The sequence below is a fragment of the Oratosquilla oratoria genome, chromosome 29 (genome assembly GCF_046742065.1).
Source record: "Oratosquilla oratoria isolate Oo_2021 chromosome 29, ASM4674206v1, whole genome shotgun sequence".
In the NCBI taxonomy this organism is placed as follows: Eukaryota; Metazoa; Arthropoda; class Malacostraca; order Stomatopoda; family Squillidae; genus Oratosquilla; species Oratosquilla oratoria.
Genome location: NC_134805.1, coordinates 14,448,093 through 14,472,182, shown reverse-complemented (window position 1 = coordinate 14,472,182; position 24,090 = coordinate 14,448,093). Strand labels below are relative to the sequence as shown.

Below are 24,090 nucleotides of genomic sequence, written 5' to 3'. Positions count from 1 at the left end.
GATGAACTAACGATTCATATAGCTTGTTAATGAGTGATGGACCTCTGAAATCAAAAGATCATGCAATCAGTCCTAGAATCTTATTTGCTTTCTCAGAGGCTGAAATACACTGCTTGGATGATGTGAGATTGTTACTGATAATTATGCTGAGATCTTTTTCACTATCCACTTTTGTTAAAGAATTTCCAAATACCTTGTAATCGTACTTACTGTTATTTTTACCTAAGTGCATTACCTTGCATTTACTTGTGTTAAATTTCATTAGCCACTTTTCAGACCATTGCTGTAATTTATCTAAATCTTCTTGAATATCTAATTCACTATCTTTTACATTTCCTCTTTCCCAAAATGTGATGTTAATACTGCCCAACACACATCATTCTGGCAGCAATTTGAAGTTTCTTTTCCAAGTGACCTACGAGCCAAAGCAATAGCTATGGCCACTGCATTGTGGCCACTTCCGGTCTACAAGAGAAGTGATGTACATACCAGACTGATTTGTGAACACTGGCAAAAGTGGGTGGATATTTGCCTTATCAGGGTCATCTCCTTTATATAGGAGAAAAGGTCTTTTGGTATTTGTACACAATGGTAAAAGTACATCAAAAGCCAAAGCTTACATCTTTAACATTTGTGGAGACGGAAGAAAGTGGGTCACCGAGAAACTGGCTGAGTGGGTCTGGTCCATCAAGACTGGATGATAAAGGATCCATTCGTATCTGAAAAAGTTTAGCATAGATTAACCATCAATTCACAACTTCTCATGGCAATACCTCAGTGCTCTATATGTTAATTTGGACAATGCACGATTGAAAGTAAACAGCTTGGTACTTTATACATCAGTAACAACAAAAATGGTAGGATAACAAGATGAAGGAAATGCATGACTACAGCAAAAATACTTCATCTACATGCTGAATCTCAGCCTTTCCTTTATCAATCAATACTGTAAAATTAATCTTACTGATGACAACTTACTTTAATTCGACTTGAATCATGACTGCCACCCTGGGTGCTTTTTAGTGACCGTTCAATTACCTAAGGATGACAAAAATACACTATGTAAATTAAACTGACTAAAATTAGTCAAAGAAAAGAAAAAAAGAAGTAAAGCAAAAGGTAAAGGAGGCAAAGAGGAGAGCAGATGTGAAATGGGTAAGAGTATGACAGAAAATTTTGAAAGTAATAAAAAGATGTTTTGGAAAGAAATTAAGAGGAAGAGGAGGCGAATCAAGTAGGGAAGAAAAGGTAAAAGGTGCAGATGGAGAGATGATAATGGAAGAGAAGGCAGTAAGGGGAAGATGGGCAGAATATTTTAGGGAGTTGCTAAATGTGAAGGAGGATAGGGAAGGAAAGATAGCTGCAGTGGGAAATGCGAAGAAAATGAGAGTGAGCAGTGAGAAGAATGGAGGAGAAATAAGGAAGGATGAGGTGAAGGCAGTTGTTAACCCATTAAACTCCAATGACAAGATTCTTGTCATTTGGTCAAATAAAACAAAAAATCATAAAACACCAAAATGTTTGATCAAACACCAGAAAAATATGACGTCAGTCCTCGCTTCATGCGAGGACTGACGTCATATTTTTCTGGTGTTTGATCAAACATTTTGGTGTTTTATGATTTTTTGTTTTATTTGACCAAATGACAAGAATCTTGTCATCGGAGTTTAATGGGTTAAGATGATGAAAGCAGGTAAGGCACCTGGTCTGGATGGATGCCATGCAGAATGTCTGAAAAAGGGAGGTTCAGTGATGGTGGACTGGTTGGTGAGGTTATTTAATGTTTGCTGGAGAGAGGGTAGAGTACCGGAGGACTGGAGAAGTGCCTGTATAGTTCCTCTTTACAAGGGAAAAGGGGACAAGTGTGAATGTAGTAATTTCAGAGGGATTAGCCTGTTAAGTGTAGTAGGGAAGGCTTATGGGAGGATCTTGATTGAGAGGATTAGGAGAGGAACAGGAGTAATTGGTGTGGAACAGTGTGGATTTAGGACAGGTAGAGGTTGTGTAGATCAGATCTTTGTGGTAAGACAGATATGTGAGAAAGTTAAAGGAAAGGGGAAGGATGTTTTTTGGGCTTTTATGGATCTGGAAAAGGCTTATGATAGGGTAGACAGAAAGGCACTGTGGGAGGTTATGCAGATTTATGGGATAGGAGGAAAGCTTTTGGGAGCTGTCAAGAGTTTTTATGAGAGTAGTAGAGCTTGTGTCAGGATTAGAAATGGAGAGAGTGAGTGGTTTGAAGTAAAGGTGGGACTTCGTCAAGGATGCGTTATGTCGCCCTGGCTGTTCAACTTACACATGGATGGGGTGGTGCGAGAGGTGAATGCTAGGGTAGTGGGTCAGGGATTGGAGATGGTTAAAGAAAATGGAGAAAAGTGGGAGGTGAGCCAGCTGTTGTTTGCGGATGACACTGCGCTTGTGGCAGGGTCGGAGGAGGGATTGAGGAAGCTGGTGGCAGAGTTTGGGAGAGTATGTGATAGAAGAAAGCTAAAGATAAATGTGGGTAAAAGTAAGGTGATGAGATGTACAAGGGGTGAAAGTGGCAGTAGACTGGAAGTGAACATTAAGGGAGAGCGACTGGAGGAAGTAGATAGTTTTAGATACTTGGGTGCAAGTGTAGCAGGAAAAGGTGGAGTGAAGGTGGAGGTAGAATGTAGATTGAGAGAAGCGAGTAAATGCCTTGGTGGATTAAAGAGTGTAATGAGGAATAGACATTTAGGAATGGATGCGAAGAGGAGACTGTATGAAGGAGTGATTGTGCCAACAGCACTATATAGGGCAGAAACGTGGAACATAAGAGAAGAAGAGAGAAGGAGTTTGAATGTGTTTGAGATGAGGTGTCTGAGAAGTATGGTGGGGGTTACTAGGCTAGATAGAGTGAGAAATGAGGAGGTGAGGAGGAGAACAGGGGTGAAAAAGGAGCTGGGAGATAGGGTTGATGAAAGAGTATTAGGATGGTTTGGACACATGGAAAGAATGAGTGAAGAAAGACTAGTAAAAGAGGTATGGAAGGCAGATGTGGAGGGAGTGAACATGAGGGGACGTCCTAGGATGAGGTGGATGGATGGGGTGAAGGGGGCTTTGGGGAAGAGGGGAATATCTGTTGAGGAAGGAAGGGAGAGGACGGAAGACAGAGGTGAGTGGAGAATGGTTGTATATGGATGATGTTGTGATTGCATGAGGAGGAATGGGTGGGGGGGTGGGGGGGTAGTATGTGTGAGTAAATTTTGACGCAGCCCGAAGGGATTTCTCCCCGTCCTCTCCATATATGCAAGGGGGGACGGAGAGGGGGGGGTCGCCGATTAAATGAAGCGGCCTTGCTGTGGATGTGCTGTGTCTTGCGACACTGCTTCTGACCCAGGGCGGTGGGCAAGGTGCAGGGATGACCCGTCATCCGGGAGGTGCTCAGATGAGAGGGAGGGTGGGAGGGGTGTGGAGTGTATTTAGGGATGAAATGGGTGGGAGTGTTTTTATGCCTTTCCCTTTTTGGCTACCTCCCTTGAAAGGGGGAAAAAGCCTTGGTATATGTATGTATGTAAAATTAGTCAGGTGCCTCAGAGGTATGATAAGGATTACTAAGCTGGGTGAAGTGAGAAACAAGTAGGTGAAGAGAACGGCAGTGGAAAGGGAGTTGGGAGATAGGGTTGACGAAAGAGTATTGGGATGGTTTGGACACATGGAAAGAATGAGTGAAGAAAGACTAGGAAAAGAGGTGTGGAAGGCAGAGGTAGGAGGAGTGAACATGAGGGGGCGACCTAGGATGAGATGGAAGGATGGGGTAAAAGGGGCATTGGGAAAGTGGGGAATGTCTGTTGAGGAAGGACGGGAGAGGACAGAAGATAGGGGTGAATGGAGAAAGGTTGTGTATGGATGATGCTGTGATGCATGAGGTGGAGTGGGTGGGGGATGGGGGGTAAGGGAGTGTATGTGAAAAATATATTGACACAGTCCAAAGAGATTTCTCCCCGTCTTCTCCATTTCTGCATGAGGGGATGGAGAAAGGGGGTCACTAATTTAATGAAGTGGCCTTGCTGTGGATGTGCTGTCTTGTGACAATGCTTCTGACCCAGGGCAGTGGGTGAGATGCAGGGATGACCCATCATCCAGGAGCCAAGATAAGAGGGAGGGAAGGGGGTGGATGGGAATGGAGTGTGATAGGGATGGAATGGGTAGGAGTGGTTTCTATACTTTTGCTTTTTGGCTACCTCCCTTATATGGGGGAAAAAGTCTTTGGTATATGTATGTATGCATGTAAAATTGGTCAAATAATACTATCAGGTGAACTAAATGGAAATCCCTACCATCAATCATACACTGTACATAAACTGCAACACAAAAATTAAAATACTTACACCTTGAAGGGGGTGTTCTGTAACAAGTCGTTTTTGCAAAGGCCTTTTCTGGGACTCAAAGTCAATCACAGCAGATTTCCTATTAACAATAAATATCAGCATAAAAACTATAAATCAGACAATATTTTAAAGATATACAACTACTATAATACCACAAGACAAATATTTACCCCACTACACAGAATAATATGGTATGTTGCCTTTTAATAATCACAACAAATAAATCTCCATGCAAGGAGAGGACTCGGTAGAAATACTTGTCATTCAAAGCTCATTCTTCTGATGTTAATTAGTCATAACTACTTATTACTTATCAAAGGCTTTACTACAGCCTTTGATAAGTAATAAGGAGACCTGCAGTTCTCAGGTAATGGACAATAACCACTAGATTGTCTTATAACTGACTCAAGAGTCAAGGACAAAAATAGTATGTTCAATGTTGTTGTCTGGGTATGTAAGCTGGCTGGGGTGGGGTAGTGTAAGATGAAGTGTTTGCTGTTTTAAATGCTAATGCCTCCAGCCATTAGCACATCAGAAAAAACTCTTCCAAGTGAAGTGTGAACTGTATTCCCAGACAATCCAAGGACAGTAAGTGTTGACACTGTAACTTACCCACAAGACATAACATACCATCTGCCTTCTGGTGGTTTTTCCACCAAAAACACTGTTGTATAGTATAAATAGCATGTTGCTCTATAGTCCCCATATGTATAAAATAATCACTAAATCTTACTCAAGTGCACAATAAAATAAACCCGTCAAAGAAACATGGAATTTAATTTAAAAATTATAATCAATTTCACTTCCCATTTTATAACCATAAAGAAATGCAAACCTGATATTCATTAACGAATTATAGTTTTACGTGAAAGTTCCTTTATTTGGCTGATATAAATCATTATCAATTCACTGACAGCACCATGTAAACAAGACGAATTGGGGGCGTTTTGTGATTATGATCATGGTGGACATCCCAGAACCCACGTAAAATAAAAATAATGCTGAGCGTAAGATTAAAAACATATCTGTGTAATGAAAATGTAGCTATCTTGTTTTACCATTCGTAATGCATTTTGACGGAATGAGTGGTCATGGCCTTAATGATCTTGAAGATAAAACTTCTTTGACACAATCCATCAGCTGACTGCCTTGTTTACGCATTCGTTTGTTGCGTTAACCGGAAGAACTGTCGTATATAACATTTCAATATAACTGTCGTAGTGTTACGCTAGAAAAAAAAATAAATGCGAGGATAATGACTGGAGAGAAATAAATAATCTCAAAGCTATATCACCTGGGGGCAAATAAACCTTAACATAAAAAAACGAGATCCCCACCATATCGAATTATAAACGAAACTTAAATTCATGGCTCTCTAAATCCAAGGTCTAAATATACAGGTCAGACCGTTAGAATTCTTCTGCGCAGCTTCTGACGTCATTTGGCTGAGTCCATTTTCTCTTGGTGATACACTGAAGAAAACTGTGAAACGCCAAGGAAGACAGGAACTATAATATTTTATATATTATATATATATTATATATCATATATATTATATATTCATATATATAGACAGGAACTAAAATATTTTATATATATTTATATATATTTTTTATATAATATTTGTCAGAATATAACTAATTGCGTGGAGCGGTGCGAGCGAAGGCAACGTCATTTTCCAACGACGAACCAGCTTCAACTGACAGCTATAGGACCCGCTAACCCCACTTTGAACAGCCAGGTGACGTTCACGGGCCCGCTGCGCCAACTCCCTCGAAATTCGGTCGGAAGTGGTTAGACCTTATATTCTTAGATCTTGTCTAAATCACTTGTTTCAGCAATCCTTACGTGATTGTTATGGACATAGAGCTAGATAACAGAGGCCAAAGACGCCCTACTTCCAAAGGGAAATTATAATTACATCGCAGGATATTGAAACAAGTAACCGCTTGGGAGGGAAAATGATTACCAAACTGGTGGGTTATTCGTTGAAATTCCCAATAGCTAGGGTACAGCAATATATGAAGGTCGTGAACGCCACTAGATGTTTGGACAGAGATAGACAGCAATCATCGGGGTACTCATTAACATGACAGGTTCATTGCTACAAACGTACTACATCTTTCCTATGTCCTACTTCCGAGGCCAAGGCTGCTCCCAGCCACCCTTGTTTCCAAAGCCCTTCACTCCGCACCTCACGAAGTAAATTCCTGCCACCCATCCCCAGGAGGCCATCACCACAAAACAGATCAGAATCACAAACTCTTTCCCCTATAGAATGCGTGGAGATAGAAATGGATAATGTGCTCAAAGCCAGCCCAACTTACTTTGAGGCCAGCAACATCATACTCAGCACCTGCAACGAGAAAATCTCAAGTAGTGAGGGAGAGGTAGAGGTGGGTAAGATCCATTGACTCCTCTTTCTCTCCAGCATCACTGGTCCACCACAATAAGTGGCACACAATATCAAGGGAAACACCACAACAGCTACCCTCAATTTCCTGATGACTTGTTTGAACTGGTTCAAAATTTGATTGCCATGGACAAAGCTCATGGCCTTGGTTATGGGCTTAAGAGCGTTGGCAAATTTTAAAGGCATGAATTAACTTGGCAACTATGGCTTCAGGTGGGGAAGCATTTAATGCGTGATCCCCATTTCACACAATATATTGGGAAGTGGTATTTAGTGTTATTTTTTCTTTAATGAAACAACTTTAACATACATACATATACCAAGGCTTTTTCCCACTTACAAGGGAGGTAGCCAAAAAGGAAAAGGCATAAAATCATTCCCACCCATTCCATCCCTGAATACATTCCACACCCCTCCAACCTCCCTCTTACCTTAGCACCTCCTGAATGACGGGTCATCCCAGCACCTTGTCCACTGCCCTAGGTCAGAAGCAGTGTTGCAAGACACAGCACATCCACAGCAAGGCCACTTCATTAAATCGGCAACCCCCCCTCTCCGTCCCCCCATGCATAAGGGAGAAGGCGGGGAGAAATCCCTTCGGGCTACATCAAATTTTGCTCACACATACTACCTCACCCCCCATCCCTCCACCCATTCCACCTCATGCATCACAACATCATCCATATACAACCATTCTCCATTCACCCATCTTCTGTCCTCTCCCATCCTTCCTCAACAGACATTCCCCTCTTCCCCAAAGCCCCCTTCACCTCATCCATCCACCTCATCCTAGGACGTCTCTTCATGTTCACTCCCTCCACATCTGCCTTCCATACCTCTTTTACAAGTCTTTCTTCACTCATTCTTTCCATGTGTCCAAACCATCCCAATACTCTTTCATCAACCCTATCTCCCAACTCTCTTTCCACCCCTGTTCTCCTCCTCATTTCTCACTCTATCCAGCCTAGTAACCCCCATCATACTTCTCAGACACCTCATCTCAACACATTCAAACTCCTTCTCTCTTCCTCTCTTATGTTCCATGTTTCTGCCCCATACAGTGCTGTTGGCACAATCACTCCTTCATACAGTCTTCTCTTAGCATCCATTCCCAAATGTCTATTCCTCATTACACTTTTTAATCCACCAAGGCATTTACTCGCTTCCCTCAATCTACATTCTACCTCCACCTTTTCCTGCTACATTTGCACCCAAGTATCTAAAACTATCCACTTCCTCCAGTTGTTCTCCCTTAATGCTCACTTCCAGTCTATTGCCACTTTCACCCCTTGTACATCTCATCACCTTACATTTACCCACATTTATCTTCAGCTTTTTTCTATCACACACTCTCCCAAACTCTGTCACCAACTTCCTCAATCCCTCCTCCTATTTACCACTACATAATCCATTAACGCTCTATCTACCACCCTTCCATCCACCACCCTCTCCCATGTTTACTTATGCTTGACTTTCTTCCAAAACACTGTATTTGCTATCATCAACTCTCTAGACACATTTCCACCATCAACTCTCCACTACGATTCTTTCCTGGAACTCCACATTTCCCAACCACTCCATCAATTGGATCATTTCCTACCCTAGCATTAAGGTCTCTCAGTACTATTACATTGACATTTCTTCCTAAATCCTCTATGCACTCATTTAAATCTATCCAAAAACCCTCCCTTTCTTCTACATTCTTCTCACTGCCAGGCCCATATGCACTTACAAAAACCCACATCTCCTTTCCCAGTTTCACCTTCATCCACATTATCCTTGAGGAAACCTCCTTCCACTCCACTACACGTTTACCTATCTCTTCACTTACTAGTATAGCCACCCCTTCCCTCCCTCGCCCTCTCTTCACTCCTGATAACCTCCCACTTACACTCGCCCTTCCCTTTCAACTTAGTTTCACTCAAAGCCAACACATCCATCTTTCTTCTCACAAACATACTACCTATCTCTTCCCTTTTACTCTCATCTGTACCACATCCATGCACATTAAAAGACCCAAACCTTAGGGTGCTGGTCGGAAAACTCCTAGACCCTCTTATGCCTTTACTTTTTTTAGGAATGTCCCCTGTGGGGCTACAAGGAGAAGGATGCCTAGTCCCAATCCCCGTCCCTTTCTTCTCGCCTCTTACGATCCAAGTGGAAATACTTGGTGGCAGTATTCTTTTCCCCCACCACAGGAAAGTAAAATTTTAAGCTTAATTATATCCCACTTTATAAATCCTCATATTTGTTGCAGACTGCATTTTAGCATATACTCAAGCATTTGTGATTTTTCATGATAGGAGAACTTGCACCCCACCCTTTTCAGGTCTTCTTCATCTGCCCTTGCTCTGAATCCTTATGCTACTGCAGCTCTTTTGGGACTATAATGGACATAAAATACTCGACAGTCCTGTATTTTGGTTGTTTTGGGTCATTTTGTACAAGGGGAGAGAGTGACAGTAGGATGGAAGTGAGCATTAAGGAAGAGAGACTGGAGGAAGTGGATATTTTTAGATACTTGGGTGTAAATGTGGCAGGAAAGGGAGAAATGAAGGTGGAGGTAGAATATAGATTGAGAGAAGCGAGTAAATGCCTTGGTGGATTAAAAAGTGTCATGAGAAATAGACATTTGGGAATGGATGCTAAGAGGTTATATGAAGGGGTGATTGTGCCAACAGCACTGTATGGGGCAGAAACATGGAACATAAGAGAAGAAGAGAGAAGGAGTTTGAATGTGTTTGAGCTGAAATGTCTGAGAAGTATGATAGGGGTTACTAGGCTAGAGTGAGAAATGAAGAGGTGAGGAGGAGAACAGGGGTGGAAAGGGAACTGGGAGATAGGGTTGATGAAAGAGTATTAGGATGGTTTGGACACATGGAAAGAATGAGTGAAGAAAGATTAGTAAAAGAAGTGTGGAAGGCAGATGTGGAAGGAGTGAATATGAGGGGGCATCCGAGGATGAGATGGATAGATGGGGTGAAAGGGGCATTACAAAAGAGAGGAATGTCTGTGGAAGAAGGACAGGAGAGGACAGAAGATAGGGGTGAATGGAGAGGGGTTGTGTATAGATGATGCTGTGATGCATGAGGAGGAGTGGGTGGGGGATGGGGGGTGAGGAAGTATGAGAAAAAATTTGATGCAGCCCAAAGGGATTTCTCCCAGTCTTCCTTTTTGCATGGGGGGATGGAGAGGGGGGTCACCGAATTTATGAAGCGCCCTTGCTGTGGATGTGGTGTGTCTTGCGACACTGCTTCTGACCCAGGGCAATGGACAGGATGCAGGGATGACCCATCATCCAGGAGGTGCCAAGATAAGAGGGAAGGAGGGTGGAGGGGAGTGGAATATATAGGAAATGAAATGGGTGGGAGTGGTTTCTATGCCTTTTTCTTTTTGGCTACCCGCCATGTAGGGGGAAAAAGCCTTTGGTATATGTATGTATAGATAGCCTGCAGGGATGGTCAGATCCATGATGGCACAACACAAGATAAGCCAGCCAAGAAGTTACTTTCTGGGTCCCCAAGTGAGTTTGACAATTTTTATGCTATGATTGATGAAAAATATCTTCTTGAATTATGTTTTGGTTCAACCAAGTTGAAGTTTGATTGCCATGGGTCTACCCAAGGGCACCAACCAAACCAAGATGGGCACAATCTGTCCCAAAGATTGCCGTGACCAAATTAGAGCCATAATGTATGACAACTGTTGTTTGGAAGGACTGTTTTTATTTAACCGAGTATTATTCTGATAAGCATGAAGAGCCCACATCCACTTACAGCATTGTAGGCATTGATTGAGCTCAGACAAGCACAAACCAACTTGAATCCTCAGGCTTTCAACCAAGCCTGAACACCCATCTCCTTTTCTTGCATCTCTGAATACCCTCAACTATTTATCAACAATTAAAGACAGTGGTACTTCAAATTTTTTATTTACATGTTTATATATATTCATCTCATGTGTACATTATTTTGAAGGCAGTTTTAATTACTTTCTCAAGTAAGTTGAATGTGCATATAAGTCAATAAAAGTTCCAAATGCCTTAGAATACCAATTGTAATAGATAATTTCTAAGTACATATACTAAAAAAATTAACAAATTTACCTGTTCTTGAAGTAATTCATGTCAAAATAATATAAGTACTGAAAATATCACAAGAGATATTAAGTACTATCATAAACTGCTCAACAGGTACGGATTTTTTTTTTTTATAACGAATTATATACAGCTTAAATCCATGTTCAAGTACACAAGACTAAACAAGATTACATTAAATCTTATTGACATAATTCGTGTTAATTAACCTTATCAAAATACTCGAGGGAACCAGATGGATCAGGCTTTATGGTGGGAGAGTCAGGCTGCCAGTTGGCTGGGCACACTGTAAAAAAAAAGCACAACATTATAGGGCATAACACAGAAATGAAACTATGGCAAAGAGTATGCAGATAGCTTTCTCTTGCTAAACACTGGTCATTACCACAACTGTATGAAAAAACAAAGTACATACATACATATACCAAGGCTTTTTCCCCCTAAGGGAGTTAGGCAAAAAGGAAAAGGCATAAAATCATTCTCACCCATTCCATCCCTGAATACACTCCACACCCCTCCACCCTCCCTCTTATCTTAGCACCTCTTGGATGACGGGTCATCCCTGCACCTTGTCCACTGCCCTGGGTCAGAAGCAGTGTCGCAAGACACAGCACATCCACAACAAGGCCACTTTATTAAATCGGCGACCCCCCCCTCTCCGTCCCCCAAATGCATAACGGAGAAGACGGGGAGAAATCCCTTCGGGTTGCGTCAAACTTTGCTCACACATACTACCTTACCCCCCATTCCATCTCATGCATCACAACATCATCCATGTACAACCATTCTCCATTCACCCCTATCTTCTGTCCTTTCCTCTCCTTCCTCAACAGACATTCCCCTCTTCCCCAAAGCCCCCTTCACCCCATCCATCCATCTCATCCTAGGACGTCCCTTCATGTTCACTCCCTCCACATCTGCCTTCCATACCTCTTTTACTAGTCTTTCTTCACTCATTCTTTCCATGTATCCAAACCATGCCAATACTCTTTCATCAACCCTATCTCCCAACCCCCTTTCCACCCCTGTTCTCCTCCTCACCTCCTCATTTCTCACTCTATCCAGCCTAGTAACCCCTATCATACTTCTCAGACACCTCATCTCAAACACATTCAAACTCCTCTCTTATGTTCCATGTTTCTGCCCCATACAGTGCTGTTGGCACAATCACTCCTTCATACAGTCTCCTCTTACCATTCATTCCCAAATGTCTATTCCTCATTACACTTTTTAATCCACCAAAGCATTTACTCGCTTCTCTCAATCTACATTCTACCTCCACCTTCTCCTGCCACATTTGCACCCAAGTATCTAAAACTATCTACTTCCTCCAGTCGCTCTCCCTTAATGCTCACTTCCAGACTACTGCCACTTTCACCCAAATTCTCAAGGAAAAGATGACATATTTTTGGGAATTAAAAGAGGTTTTGGTTGAGTTTTTGTAACATAACCAAGTAAACTCCCAAACAACATTTAACAAATTAGAAAGCTAAACATGTAAACAGATGATCCCACCTTCACCATTCTCCTCCACAAATTGGAAAGCCTTGAGAAGCCTCAATGTTTCATCGACTGATCGTCCCACTGGAAGGTCATTAATGCTCATATGTTTGACGACACCATTTGGATCGATGAGGAACAGACCACGCAAGGCTACTCCTGGAGCATCCAAGAGAACGCCATATTCCCGGGATATGTCTTTATTGAAGTCAGCCAAAAGTGGGTAGTCTAGTCCTCCCAATCCACCTTGCTAAAAATAGAAAAAAAGATAGAAAAAAATATGATTAACAAATTCATTATGCAAGCCAACTTGGGAAGACTTGAGTCAAAACACATATTCACATCACAAAATCCATCCACTCCTACCATCTCAGCACTTTTGACAAATGGGACTCCCGGTCACATTGTCCAAGTCAAAAACAAGGCCACAAGGCATGTGTCCTCCATAGAAACTAAATCGAATTCACCCCTCAACACTTTACTATATAATTATTATTCATTATCATTACAAAGATGGTGTGTGGAACAAGAAAGATGGGAGGAAATAGAAGGAAGGGAAGGGAGTGGTGGGATGAGGTAACAAAGAAGGTTGTAGAAGAGAAGAAACAAGATTTCACAGATTGGTTACAAAATAGGATGAGGGAGTCATGAGAGGTACAAAGAAAAGAGAAGAGAAGTAAAGAACAAGGTAAAGGAGGCAAAGAGGAGAGCAGATGTGAAATGGGGTAAGAGTATGACAGAAAATTTTGAAAATAATAAAAAGAAATTAAGATAGGAAGAGGAGGTGAATCAAGTAGAGAAGTAAAGGTGCAGATGGAGAGATGATAATGGAAGAGAAGGCAGTAAGAGGAAGATGGGCATAGTATTTTAGGGAGTTGCTAAATGTGAAGGAAGCTTGCTGGCTAAGTGGGTTAGGGCATCGTTACTTGCGGCGAAGGTCGAGGTGAGGGCGGTTCGAATCCTGCCATAGGCAAAGTTGAACCAAGGGCATGGTTCATTAAATTCCACACTACAAAGCCCCCTGTGAGGGGCACCGTCCTAGCCTCCCTATAGGGGGGAGTGTGTGACATTAAACCATATCATCATCATCAGCTAAATGTGAAGGAGGATAGGGAGGGAAAGATAGTTGGAGTGGGAAGTGCTAAGAAAATGACCGTGATGAGTGAGGAAAATGGAGGAGAAATAAGGAAAGATGAAGTGAAGGCAGTTGTTAAGATGATGAGAGCAGGTAAGGCACCTGGTCTGGATGGATGCCATGCAGAATGTCTAAAAAAAGGAGGTACAGTGATGGTGGACTGGCTGGTACACACATACATACATACATATACCAAGGCTTTTTCCCCCTTACAAGGGAGGTAGCCAAAAAGGAAAAGGCATAAAATCATTCCCACCCATTCCATCCCTGAATACACTCCACACCCCTCCACCCTCCCTCTTATCTTAGCATCTGGATGACAGGTCATCCTTGCACCTTGTCCACTGGAGGAAAGTCTGTATAGTTCCACTCTACATGGGAAAAGAGGACAAGTGTGAATGTAGTAGTTTCAGAGGGATTAGCTTGTTAAGTGTAGTTGGGAAGGCTTATGAGAGGAACAGAGGGAGTAATTGGTGAGGAACAGTGTGGATTTAGGATAGGTAGAGGTTGCGTAGATCAGATTTTTGTGGTAAGACAGATATGTGAGAAAGCTATAGGAAAAGGTAAGGATGTTTTTTTGGCTTTTATGGAACTGGAAAAGGCTTAGGACAGGGTAGACAAGAAGGCACTATGGGAGGTTTTGCAGATATACGGGATAGGAGGAAAGCTTTTAGGAGCTGTCAAGAATTTTTACGAGAGTAGTAGAGCATGTGTCAGGATTAGAAATAAAGAGAGAGTGGTCCGAGGTAAAGGTGGGACTTCGTCAGGTATGTGTTATGTTGTCCTGGCTGTTCAACTTACACATGGATGGGGTGGTGTGAGAGGTAAATGCAAGGGTGGTGGGTCAGGATTGGAGATGGTTAAAGAAAGTGGAGAAAAGTGGGAGGTGAGCCAGCTGTTGTTTGCTGATGACACTGTGCTTGTGGCAGGATCAAAGGAGGATTGAGGAGGTTGGTGACAGAGTTTGGGAGAGTGTGTGATAGAAAAAAGCTGAAGATAAATGTGGGTAAAAGTAAGGTGATGAGATGTACAAGGAGCGAAAGTGACAGTAGACTGGAAGTGAGCATTATGGGAGAGAGACTGGAGGAAGTGGATATTTTTAGATAATTGGGTGCGAATGTGGCAGGAAAGGGAGGAGTATAGGTAGAGTGTAGATTGAGAGAAGCGAGTAGATGCCTTGGTGGATTAAAAAGTGTAATGAGAAATAGACATTTGGGAATGGATACTAGAGGAGATTTTATGAGGGAGTGATTGTGCCAACAGCACTGTATGGGGCAGAAACATGGTCCATAAGAGAGGAAGCAAGAAGTTTGAATGTGTTTGAGATGAGGTGTCTGAGAAGTATGATAGGGGTTACTAGGCTGGATGGAGTGAGAAATGAGGAGGTGAGGAGGACAGGGGTGGTAAGGGAGTTGGGAGATAGGGTGGATGAAAGAGTATTGGGATGGTTTGGACACATGGAAAGAATAAGTGAAGAAAGACTAGTAAAAGAGGTATGGAAGGCAGATGTGGAGGGAGTGAACATGAGGGGGCAACCTAGGATGAGGTGGCTGGATGAGGTGAAAGGGGCTTTGGGGAAGAGGGGAATGTTTGTTGAGGAAGGATGGGAGAGGACAGAAGATAGGGGTGAATGGAGAATGGTTGTACATGGATGATGTTGTTATACATGAGGTAGGATGGGTGGGGGAATGGGGGGTGAGGTAATATGTGTGAGAAAAATTTGATGCAGCCCAAAGGGATTTCTCCCCGTCTTCTCCTTTTCTGCATAAGGGGACGGAGAAGGGGGAGGGGGGGTTGCCGATTTAATGAAGTGGCCTTGCTGTGGATGTGCTGTGTCTTGCGACACTGCTTCTGACCCAGGGCAGTGGACAAGATGCAGGGATGACCCATTATCCAGGAGGTGCCAAAATAAGAGGGAGAGTAGAGGGAAGGTGGGAGTGAAGTGTATTTGGGATGGAATGGGTGGGGATAGTTTATATGCCTTTGTTTTTTGGTTACCTCCCTTGTAAGGGGGAAAAAGCCTTTGGTATATGTATCATTACTAACTACAAAGTCATTTACACCTAAGAAATCCTTCCTAACCTTCCTTGGAGTATTAATCCATGCCAGGTGAGAGAAGTGGGAATCAGTGGAAACTCCTACAACCTCACAGTTATGGTGACGGAATTCATCCATCCTGTCACTAAATGCGATGAGTTCAGTTGGACATACAAATGTGCTGAAAGGTGAAACAAGGGTTAAAGATCATCTTTACTAATTTCTAAATGAACATGACTGTTCGTCACCACAATTCAAGTGTCTTCTAAGCCATAAAGTATATTGACATGGTTATTTAAAAAAATCACAAATTCAATGGAAGCTAACATATAATAACCATTAACAAAGATGCAAGGAAATAGATTAAAAAAATAAATAAATAAATAAATAATAATAATAATAAGATAATAATAATAAACAAATAAAAACTTACAAATCCAGTGGGTAGAAGAAGAGGACCAAATACTTTCCCTTATAGTCATCTAGGGAGATGTCAGAGAACTGCCCATTGACCACAGCTGTGCCCTGGAATGTTGGGGCTGGCTGTGTCACTGCAGCTGCCATACATTGAGGTGCTGTAGAGAACAGACGATGGCTCTGCTGTAGTCTCAATGCACTGCGCACTGCCTGTACAGGCAAGAAAATACAACAAGGTTAAGCATGGAGAAAAATAAATAAAATAAAACAAATAAATAAATAAATAAATAATAATAAAAATAAAAATAAATAAAAATAATAATAATCATACCATACTTTTAGCCACAATTACCCCTCCATCCTTATCCCTAAATTTCTCCAAGAACTGACAACAAATCTGCAGGTCATCACAGTACAAAACAGTTTTGATCATGGGAGATTTTGAACTACATGAACACTGACTGGGCCAATTTAGGAGAATTGGGAGAAGCAAATAATTTTCGAAATGTGGTACACAATTTCTTAAAACAAATTGATTACCAAACCTACAAGGGGAGGAATACCTTGGACTGTTAATAAAGACAATAATAAATGTACACGTGGGTGATAGACTAGGAACCAGCAATCATCAAAAAACAAGATTCAGCATAATATGGAAAGAAATGAATAGTAAAAATGTTAGTGCCTGACTTACAGGCTTATTGTGAGCAAATGAAGAAATACCTGAATAGGCATGGTTACGATGGTACCACTGGGAAGACCTGAACTAGGTCATGACATGTGGAAACTTGAGGAGCTCCCACTAACAAGGTTAGCTTTGAAGTCATAAACATGGTCAGATGTCTAGAACAATTCTTCACTCCAAGGATTCCGATAAGTTGATGAAAATTTATTCCTAAAAGAAAAGTTTGATCAGGAACTAAACCCAAGTGGACAAGGAATAGGTTGAAAAATGTGATCAGAATAAAATTGAGGCATTTAAGTTAGAATGAAAAGGGGAGAAACATACCTTAGGACTAGATATAATGAAATGACTAGACTGGTTAAAAAGAACTTGCATACAGCAAAATACTGCAACAAAATTAAGATTGCCAGAAAACTGGGATCTAATCCCAAGGGTTTCTTTTATCTATATATAACTAAAAATATGGAAAAGATAGTCCCAATTAAATATGATGAGGATGTCTTGATTGATATGGAGGAAAAAAGATTTTCTCTCCGTATTCAAGACAGAGGTTAGATATGGTACTATATTATAATATTGCAACCCAATTTTTGGTGGAGAAAGATAAACTAACTAGCATCATCATTACCAAGGAAGATGTAATCAAACAGACAAAGCTACAAAATCCCCAGAATACAGATCCACACCAAACTTCTCCAAGTGATAAAAGTGTGCAAATTTGAAACCTGTGAGCAGTTAATGAAAGTATTCAGTACATTGCCATTGGTTGACACTAGATTCATGCTTATTTCTTGGGGGCAAGCAAACTTTTCTTGGGCATAATTAGGTAAATGTAGTACATGACATACCAATTCTATCATACGACTTCAGACGATCAATATATATTTTTTCTTTATTAGGTTTGGTTATCATTTGCCTCTTCCCAGCATTCTGCAATTTCCTAGCTGTAAAGCATTATTAACTTAATGTGGGGATGACAAAGGCCCAGTCTATCTCTGTTTCTCCTAACAACAGTCAAGGTCATCTTATACAATCCTTATCTATATACAAATCATCAAACTCAAACTGTATATTGCCGGCATTGATGATTGTGCACCAATTTATAATTGCCTAAATTCAAGTTTCTGATACTCTTAATGTGTACACTTATAGCACTAACTTGTTCAATAAATACTTATTATAACCTGTCAGTCTGGTAAATTAATATTTAACTTACAGTTCTCGTAAGCTGCCTCATTAGCCCAGCCATGTTGTCTTGTTGTCTTTACCTGAGAAAGATCGAGATATTCTCGTGACGTAACGAAAATACCGTATGGAGTTCCTCAAGATAGGCACAAATTTCAAACGCTTGGACTAAAACACAAACATCTCAAATTCTGTTTATTCACTTATTTGGATTGTGAAGGTAATTGAACAACGTCTATGAACGAAAAAGTTGTAGTATTGCTTAGCGTTTACATCAAACGTAAAGTAGCGTTTGAATATAAAAATAAAACTCATACAAAATCAATCTGAAAATAAGTTACTATAATCCAAAATACAAAAAAATGTATGAAGACACATAGTATAGAAAGAGAAGTGCAGGAAATGTTCTTGGATCTTTTCCAATGATGAACTTTTGTAAATGATATAGTTATCCACTAGTGTTGGGCGTATCGATTCATATCGCGAGGTATCGAGTATTATGGGTACTTTATATATATATAATTACATTTGAGTGATGTATTCGATTTCTTCACATTTTCTCCTGGCATTTTGGTTACACTCATACGTCAGGCATCACATTAGAGAACTGCGATGTCTGGTTTGATGATGAACCGAGGGAAGGGTAGCTGCTAGGTCGAGTTGCCTATTTTACCCTAAATTCGCCCTTAACTTCCATCAGGTCCCAATTGACAACATTAGCTTAGCCTCAGTGGTTCCTGGATAAAGCCCTCGGCCAAGCCAGAACCAGCTTTTTCAATCCCCCTTCCCTTGTCATTCCCATTTCAGGGTCCATTAGTCTTTTGTCCAAATTTCTTCCCAAAGAAAAGGTAAGTTTAATTCATAATTACCCTAATACCATTAATTAAAAAAATGTTAATGTTCACCAGAGGTTGAGGGAAGATCATCTCCCAGGGGTTTACTCCCTTCCATGTAAAGATTGTAACCTTTCATACATATGCCAGAAGGGGAGAGACATAAGGGCAAGATTGAATGAACACAAGAGGTCGATCAAGTATGGCCAAGAAAGTTCAGCCGTTGTCACAAATCCCTGGACAGTGGAAGGAGACGGTGGTGGTTGTGGGGGCGTGGGAAATACCTACCTTGAGTGAGGGATGAAGGGGGAAGGACAGCCGCAGTAGGAAGCCGAAGTCCAGGAGATTTGAGTCACCGACCGGGATCACTCGCACTCCCTTCTTGGCGCGCGTGTATATAATTCAAAAGGGGGGTGGGACAACTCATTAAGTAGACCGTCCTAGGCTAATCAAACAGATCATCCTATTGTGAAATTTAATTATTAAGATTATTTCTACAATCAAACACAGTAACCATACACCAATACATAGTAGGATATTTTAACAGATAACCTAATTTCACTTATGTATCCTAACTAATCCCCTGCGCTAAGCCTATGACATCTAACTACTACTTTACCACTGGGTCGACATTTTCTTTACTTCTCTTAGCGTCTTCTGCTGTTTGCGGGGATGTCTTCCAATAGGCGCGGGTCCCTCGTTCCGGCAGGATGCTTCTGGGGTGCGGATGCCTTTTGTGGTTGAGCTCGGCGGGAACTGACTGACCTCGTGAGGTAGCACTTCACGGCGGGAGTTGGGATCGCTTACGCAGGCGTCTCTGCGTAATTATGCTAGTTCCTTTCCGGGCAGGATGTCCCGAAAGGGGGCGTTTATGCACCCTCTAGTGGCGATACGGCAGAGCGATTAGGTTGGGCAATCACTGAAGGCGACACTCTTCGCCGACATGTTCCTGGTCACGGTGGCGCGGAATGTCGTGGCAATGATATTCACGAGTTCCCAGGGCACTAGTCACTTATAATTAATCAGCCGTTTATGATTGACGGTGATTAAACAGTTCGTATTAATGAGTGGAATTCGCAGTGACCACTCTACGAGAAAATGATGCACATTTGGACCTTCCGAGGACACGTGTGTCCCACCTCACTCTTTGTGAACCCAAGCCGCACTGCCGGTCAAGCAATGACCGGTCAACAACTGCCTTCCATACTGCATGGCATACACCGTTGCCGTTTTTCGCAATGTCAACTCAATAGTTCCGTAGGGGGCGCCGTGCAATGTTTATGTGGAAGTTGAAACAGTTCTAATTGTTCCTTGAGGGTAGTCACTACTCGCGAGAGTAGAAGATGTGATCCTAACTAGTCTAATTAAAACTAGCCTAAACAATAAATGGCAAGTGAGTGTAGACGTGTGTAGACGTGTGTGTGAGGCTCCCGTTTATTTAGGGATTTTTCGCGCGGGGGGGGAGTGCCAAAGGAGGGGATAGGTTTCTAGTGACTTGTGAATGGTTAATCTAACCATGGCTCTCAATTGCGGTAACTAGCTGAGCCAGTGGCAGCCGCAAATAAGAAAACAAATTTGAAATTTGTATGGAGAAAACAGCATGCCAGTGGGCCGAAGCCGAGCGTGCCTGTAAATTGAACAAAGGTGCCAGTGTCGGAGAGGGTCATAAACCATCTACCCACCCCCCGACCGCACCTCTCAAACCGAGGTTTTGGTCGGAGTGACTGCTCCTCCTCCTCCTCCACCCCTCCGTCTCCCCCCTCCCTCGCATCCACCGCGAGCAATACGGTGTTTATGGAACTCGATCTGTATGCCTCGTCCAAGATAATTCTAGCTTCATGTCGTCAGCTGTATTATAACCTAACGTACGTACTTTATTCGAATATATATCATCATGATGAAGGGTAAAGTTGGCATCATTTTGGCCCTCCAGGTATTAGTGATCTTCATCAACTTTTCGGGTCGGTTGAGAAGTGCAGAGGTTCCAAAATGCGACCATAAGGTTAAAGATCGGATTGAGAACTATTTGACTTGTGATGACTGTTGCAAACACTTTGGATTTGGCCGATGGACTATATACAAACACCTACTATCGCCCTCTTCCATTACCAAGCGCAGCAACAAGGTCAGGGTCGGAACACATTCGTGTACTTCCGAGGCAAGAAACATCAAACCCGGAAGCAACAGTGTTATAATAGCAATATGTTTGCTATTATCTGGCGACATTCATCAATGCCCTGGTCCCGTGAGGGCCGATGAGATGGATGCCAAGCTGTCCTGTTTGTTGGGCAAGGGCCTACAAATTGTTCACTTGAACATTTGCAGCCTGACGTCAAAATTGGACGAGGTACGAGAGATTACCCGGAGGACTACCCCAAGGTCTATATAGTATAGGTCAACCCACGAGCGCTCCGTTTTTCCTGTGTTCTGCGCATCCGTGACGTCAACGGGTGCAGTAGGGGTTAAACGCGGGAGCGTGTGTCAATCTGTGCTTGCCACTGAACGGGACAAGGTCACACTTCTCTGCCTACTTATCCTCACCGTTCATGTGGTATCACAATGCCGTCTTGCGCCGTGCGTAGCTGTGCTCATTTTCGAGTGAAAGGGAAATCAAATGTTCATTATTTTCGGTTTCCAAAAGATAAAGAAACCCAAAATCGCTGGATTCAGCTGTGTGGGAGAAAAGATCATATAAACCCACTGACTCAACGTTTATGCAGCAAACATTTTGAACAATCAGCATTTCAGAGAAATATGAAATTCGAACTCCTTGGAATACCGGTGCCTCCAAGTTGTATAGCATTCAAGCCTGGTGCAGTTCCATCGTTACATTTACCATCAGACACAGGTCCACCAGTATTGCAAGAAAATAGCAATGATTATTATATGGATCATGTGAAGATCTGTTTCCCTAGAACACCCATGTAAAGAAATTCCACCCTCATAGTAAACTGGCAAGATGTGACCTTGCACAGCTGTCCCCAGGTCAGATCCGAAGGCGGGGTTATATTCGTATCTAAAGTCATGTCAAGTCCCTGGGATCATGTGAAGACCTACCTCCCCAGATGTGCTCATCTGAAGATCTGTCTCCCTATGCCCGTCTGGGGAGACAGATCTCCAATTAAAGTTAATAATAGTAGTAATACTAATTATTATTATAAGAGAGAGAGAGAGCGGGAGTAGAAAAAGAGAGCGAGAGTAAGGCCGAGAGAGAGAGAGAGAGAGAGAGAGAGCGGGAGCAGAGAGAGAGAGAGAGAGAGAACGGGAGCCATGGGGAGGGGGAGGAGGAGGAGAGAGACACCTGACAGATCACGCCGAATGCACCCAGTGACGTCACTAACCCCCACTTCCCCCGCTGGGTATTTGGAACCTGCGCGTGCGTTGACCTATACTATATGGACCTTGGACTACCCCTGCAGTATTATGCTTCACCGAGACCAAGCTGGACGATACGATAGCGGATCCGGAGGTAGAGATCAACAACTACACCATCGTGAGGAGAGATCGTAACCGGGTTGGAGGCGGCGTGGCTGTCTACATACGCAACGACATCGCGTTTGAGCAACAGACAGACATGAACAGTGAGTTAGAGGCTTTGTGGATAAACATTCTCTTGCCAAAATCTAAGCCTATCCTCGTAGGTGCCTGCTATAGACCGCCCCGGCAACAAGACTTCTATAATAAGCTTGAGGTTTTGTGTTCCAATACCACAGACTTTCTGAACAAAGAAGTGATTATAACTGGCGACTTGAATACTCATGTAGAATTAACCTCGAATACTCTGCATAATGCGCTAAAGTCATTCTGTTCAATGAATGATCTGAAACAAATTATCACAGAACCCACCAGAGTATGTGCCACTGCTAATTCTGTTATTGATCTTATTTTGGTATCAGATGTTCAGAAAATATGTTCTAGTGGAGTAATTGACATTGGTTTGAGTGACCATAGAGCAACGTATTGTATCAGGAAAGTTTCCAAACAACAATTCAATCAGCATAAAACCATAAAAGTTCGTTCTCTTAAGCATTACAGCAAGGAATTGTTCTGCGAAAGGTTGTCCGCGGTTAACTGGTTTTCAGTCGTCAATTGTCCAGATGTTGATCAAGCTTGGAATAATTTTAAAGCACTGTTCTTGGGGGTATTAGACAATTTAGCTCCAGTAAAATCAATCAGAATAAAACAACGTTCCGAGCCGTGGTTTTCTGGTGACATTTTGAAAATGATCAACAGGAGAGATAAGGCTTTAAAGGAGTATAAGAAAACAAAAGATCAATCTGTTTTCGCTATGTATAAGAAGTTACGGAACGAGGTTCAGGTTATGGTACAGAGAGCTAAGGTAGGATATTACAAAGATTCTCTCCAAACCAACAAAAACAATCCCAAAAAACTATGGCAAACAATCAAACAGTTAGGTTCTTCCAAAAATCTAAAATCCAAAAGTAGTAACATTGGTCTTAATGTTAATGGGATCGTTACTTTCGACAAAGTAGCGGTGGCTCAAAAATTTAACTCCTTTTTCACCACCATTGCTAACACCCTCGTAAATAATTTACCAGTACCTTCAGGTCATTTTGGTCAAGAACACATTAATAATTATTATTGGAATCAGGGTGTATCCTATGACACCTTTGCTCTGTCTACGGTTGCTAATGTAGATGTGTATAAAATGTTGAAGACTGTTAACAGGTCTAAGGCTACCGGACTAGATAATATTCCAGCCAGATTTGTGAATGACTCAGCTGAGCAGATTACTCCCTGTATCACTCACATAATCAATACTTCGATTCAACAGGGCAAAGTTCCCAAAGATTTTAAATTAGCAAAAGTTACTCCTTTGTACAAGAAGGGCAGCAAAACAGATTCCGGTAACTATAGGCCAGTCTCAGTGCTCGGTATTATATCGAAGGTCTTGGAAAGAGTTGTTTATAACCAGGTTTATGAATACATTCAAAGCAATAACTTGTTCTATGATTTACAGTCAGGCTTTCGAAAATCATATTCTACTGATGCATGTTTGATCAATTTGACTGATTACATCAAAGGTGAAATTGACAGAGGTAATTACTGTGGAATGGTTATGCTTGATCTCCAGAAAGCCTTTGATACTGTAAATCATGATATTCTATTATTCAAACTACAAGCGTTAGGCTTCAAATCGGATGTTGTTAATTGGATGAGGTCTTATCTAACAGGTCGACAACAGATTGTGAATGTAAATGGTTCAACATCAAAAGCAGCAAAAATAACATGTGGTGTCCCACAGGGTAGCATTTTAGGTCCGCTGTTGTTTCTTTTGTATGTGAATGACATGAAAGCTGCTGTGAACTGTAAACTGCTGTTGTATGCCGATGATTCAGCCTTACTAGTTTCTGGCAAAGATGTAAATAGTATTGAGACGTTACTCAGTGAAGAGTTATTGAATGTCAGCAACTGG

General features: G+C 41.9%; 2 protein-coding genes across 7 annotated transcripts in view; both read right to left on the bottom strand.

The window, feature by feature from the left end:
• LOC143040607 (VPS35 endosomal protein-sorting factor-like) overlaps positions 1–5,526 on the bottom strand; it is a 74,728-nt gene extending 69,202 nt beyond the window's left edge. For 4 of the 5 annotated variants that reach the window (XM_076211738.1, XM_076211739.1, XM_076211740.1 and 1 more), the window contains exons 1-4: positions 5,411–5,526; positions 4,353–4,431; positions 979–1,038; positions 621–719 (exon numbers count right to left, since the gene is read on the bottom strand). In XM_076211738.1, the coding sequence (XP_076067853.1) occupies positions 621–719; positions 979–1,038; positions 4,353–4,431; positions 5,411–5,445 (273 nt within the window). In that variant the 5' untranslated portion in view covers positions 5,446–5,526. Of the gene's footprint in view, positions 1–620; positions 720–978; positions 1,039–4,352; positions 4,432–5,187; positions 5,325–5,410 lie in introns of those variants that run through there. The other variant, XM_076211741.1, reaches the window with a different exon arrangement.
• A 5,153-nt stretch (positions 5,527–10,679) lies between these two features.
• LOC143040610 (thioredoxin-dependent peroxide reductase, mitochondrial-like) lies at positions 10,680–18,005 on the bottom strand. 2 transcript variants are annotated; one of them, XM_076211752.1, is made up of 5 exons: positions 17,852–18,005; positions 15,967–16,160; positions 15,579–15,714; positions 12,377–12,611; positions 10,680–11,147 (listed from the first exon to the last, which is right to left on the bottom strand). In XM_076211752.1, the coding sequence occupies exons 1-5, from the start codon at positions 17,882–17,884 to the stop codon at positions 11,062–11,064; spliced, it is 684 nt and encodes a 227-aa protein (XP_076067867.1). In that variant the 5' UTR covers positions 17,885–18,005; the 3' UTR covers positions 10,680–11,061. The 2 variants fall into 2 exon arrangements, with proteins under 2 accessions (XP_076067867.1, XP_076067868.1); XM_076211753.1 differs by lacking the exon at positions 17,852–18,005 and adding an exon at positions 16,674–16,818.
• Between the last annotated feature and the right edge of the window lie 6,085 nt (positions 18,006–24,090).

Bases quoted from the DNA above. Each gene is read 5' to 3' on its own strand.
- LOC143040610 (XM_076211752.1), bottom strand. From the start codon at position 17,884: ATGGCTGGGCTAATGAGGCAGCTTACGAGAACT. The intron at 12,612-15,578 runs GTTAGGAAGGAT...TTCTATTTTTAG, and splicing joins GGATTAATACTCCAAGGAAG to CAAGGTGGATTGGGAGGACT. The intron at 11,148-12,376 runs GTGGGATCATCT...TTTTTTTTACAG, and splicing joins TGTGGAGGAGAATGGTGAAG to TGTGCCCAGCCAACTGGCAG.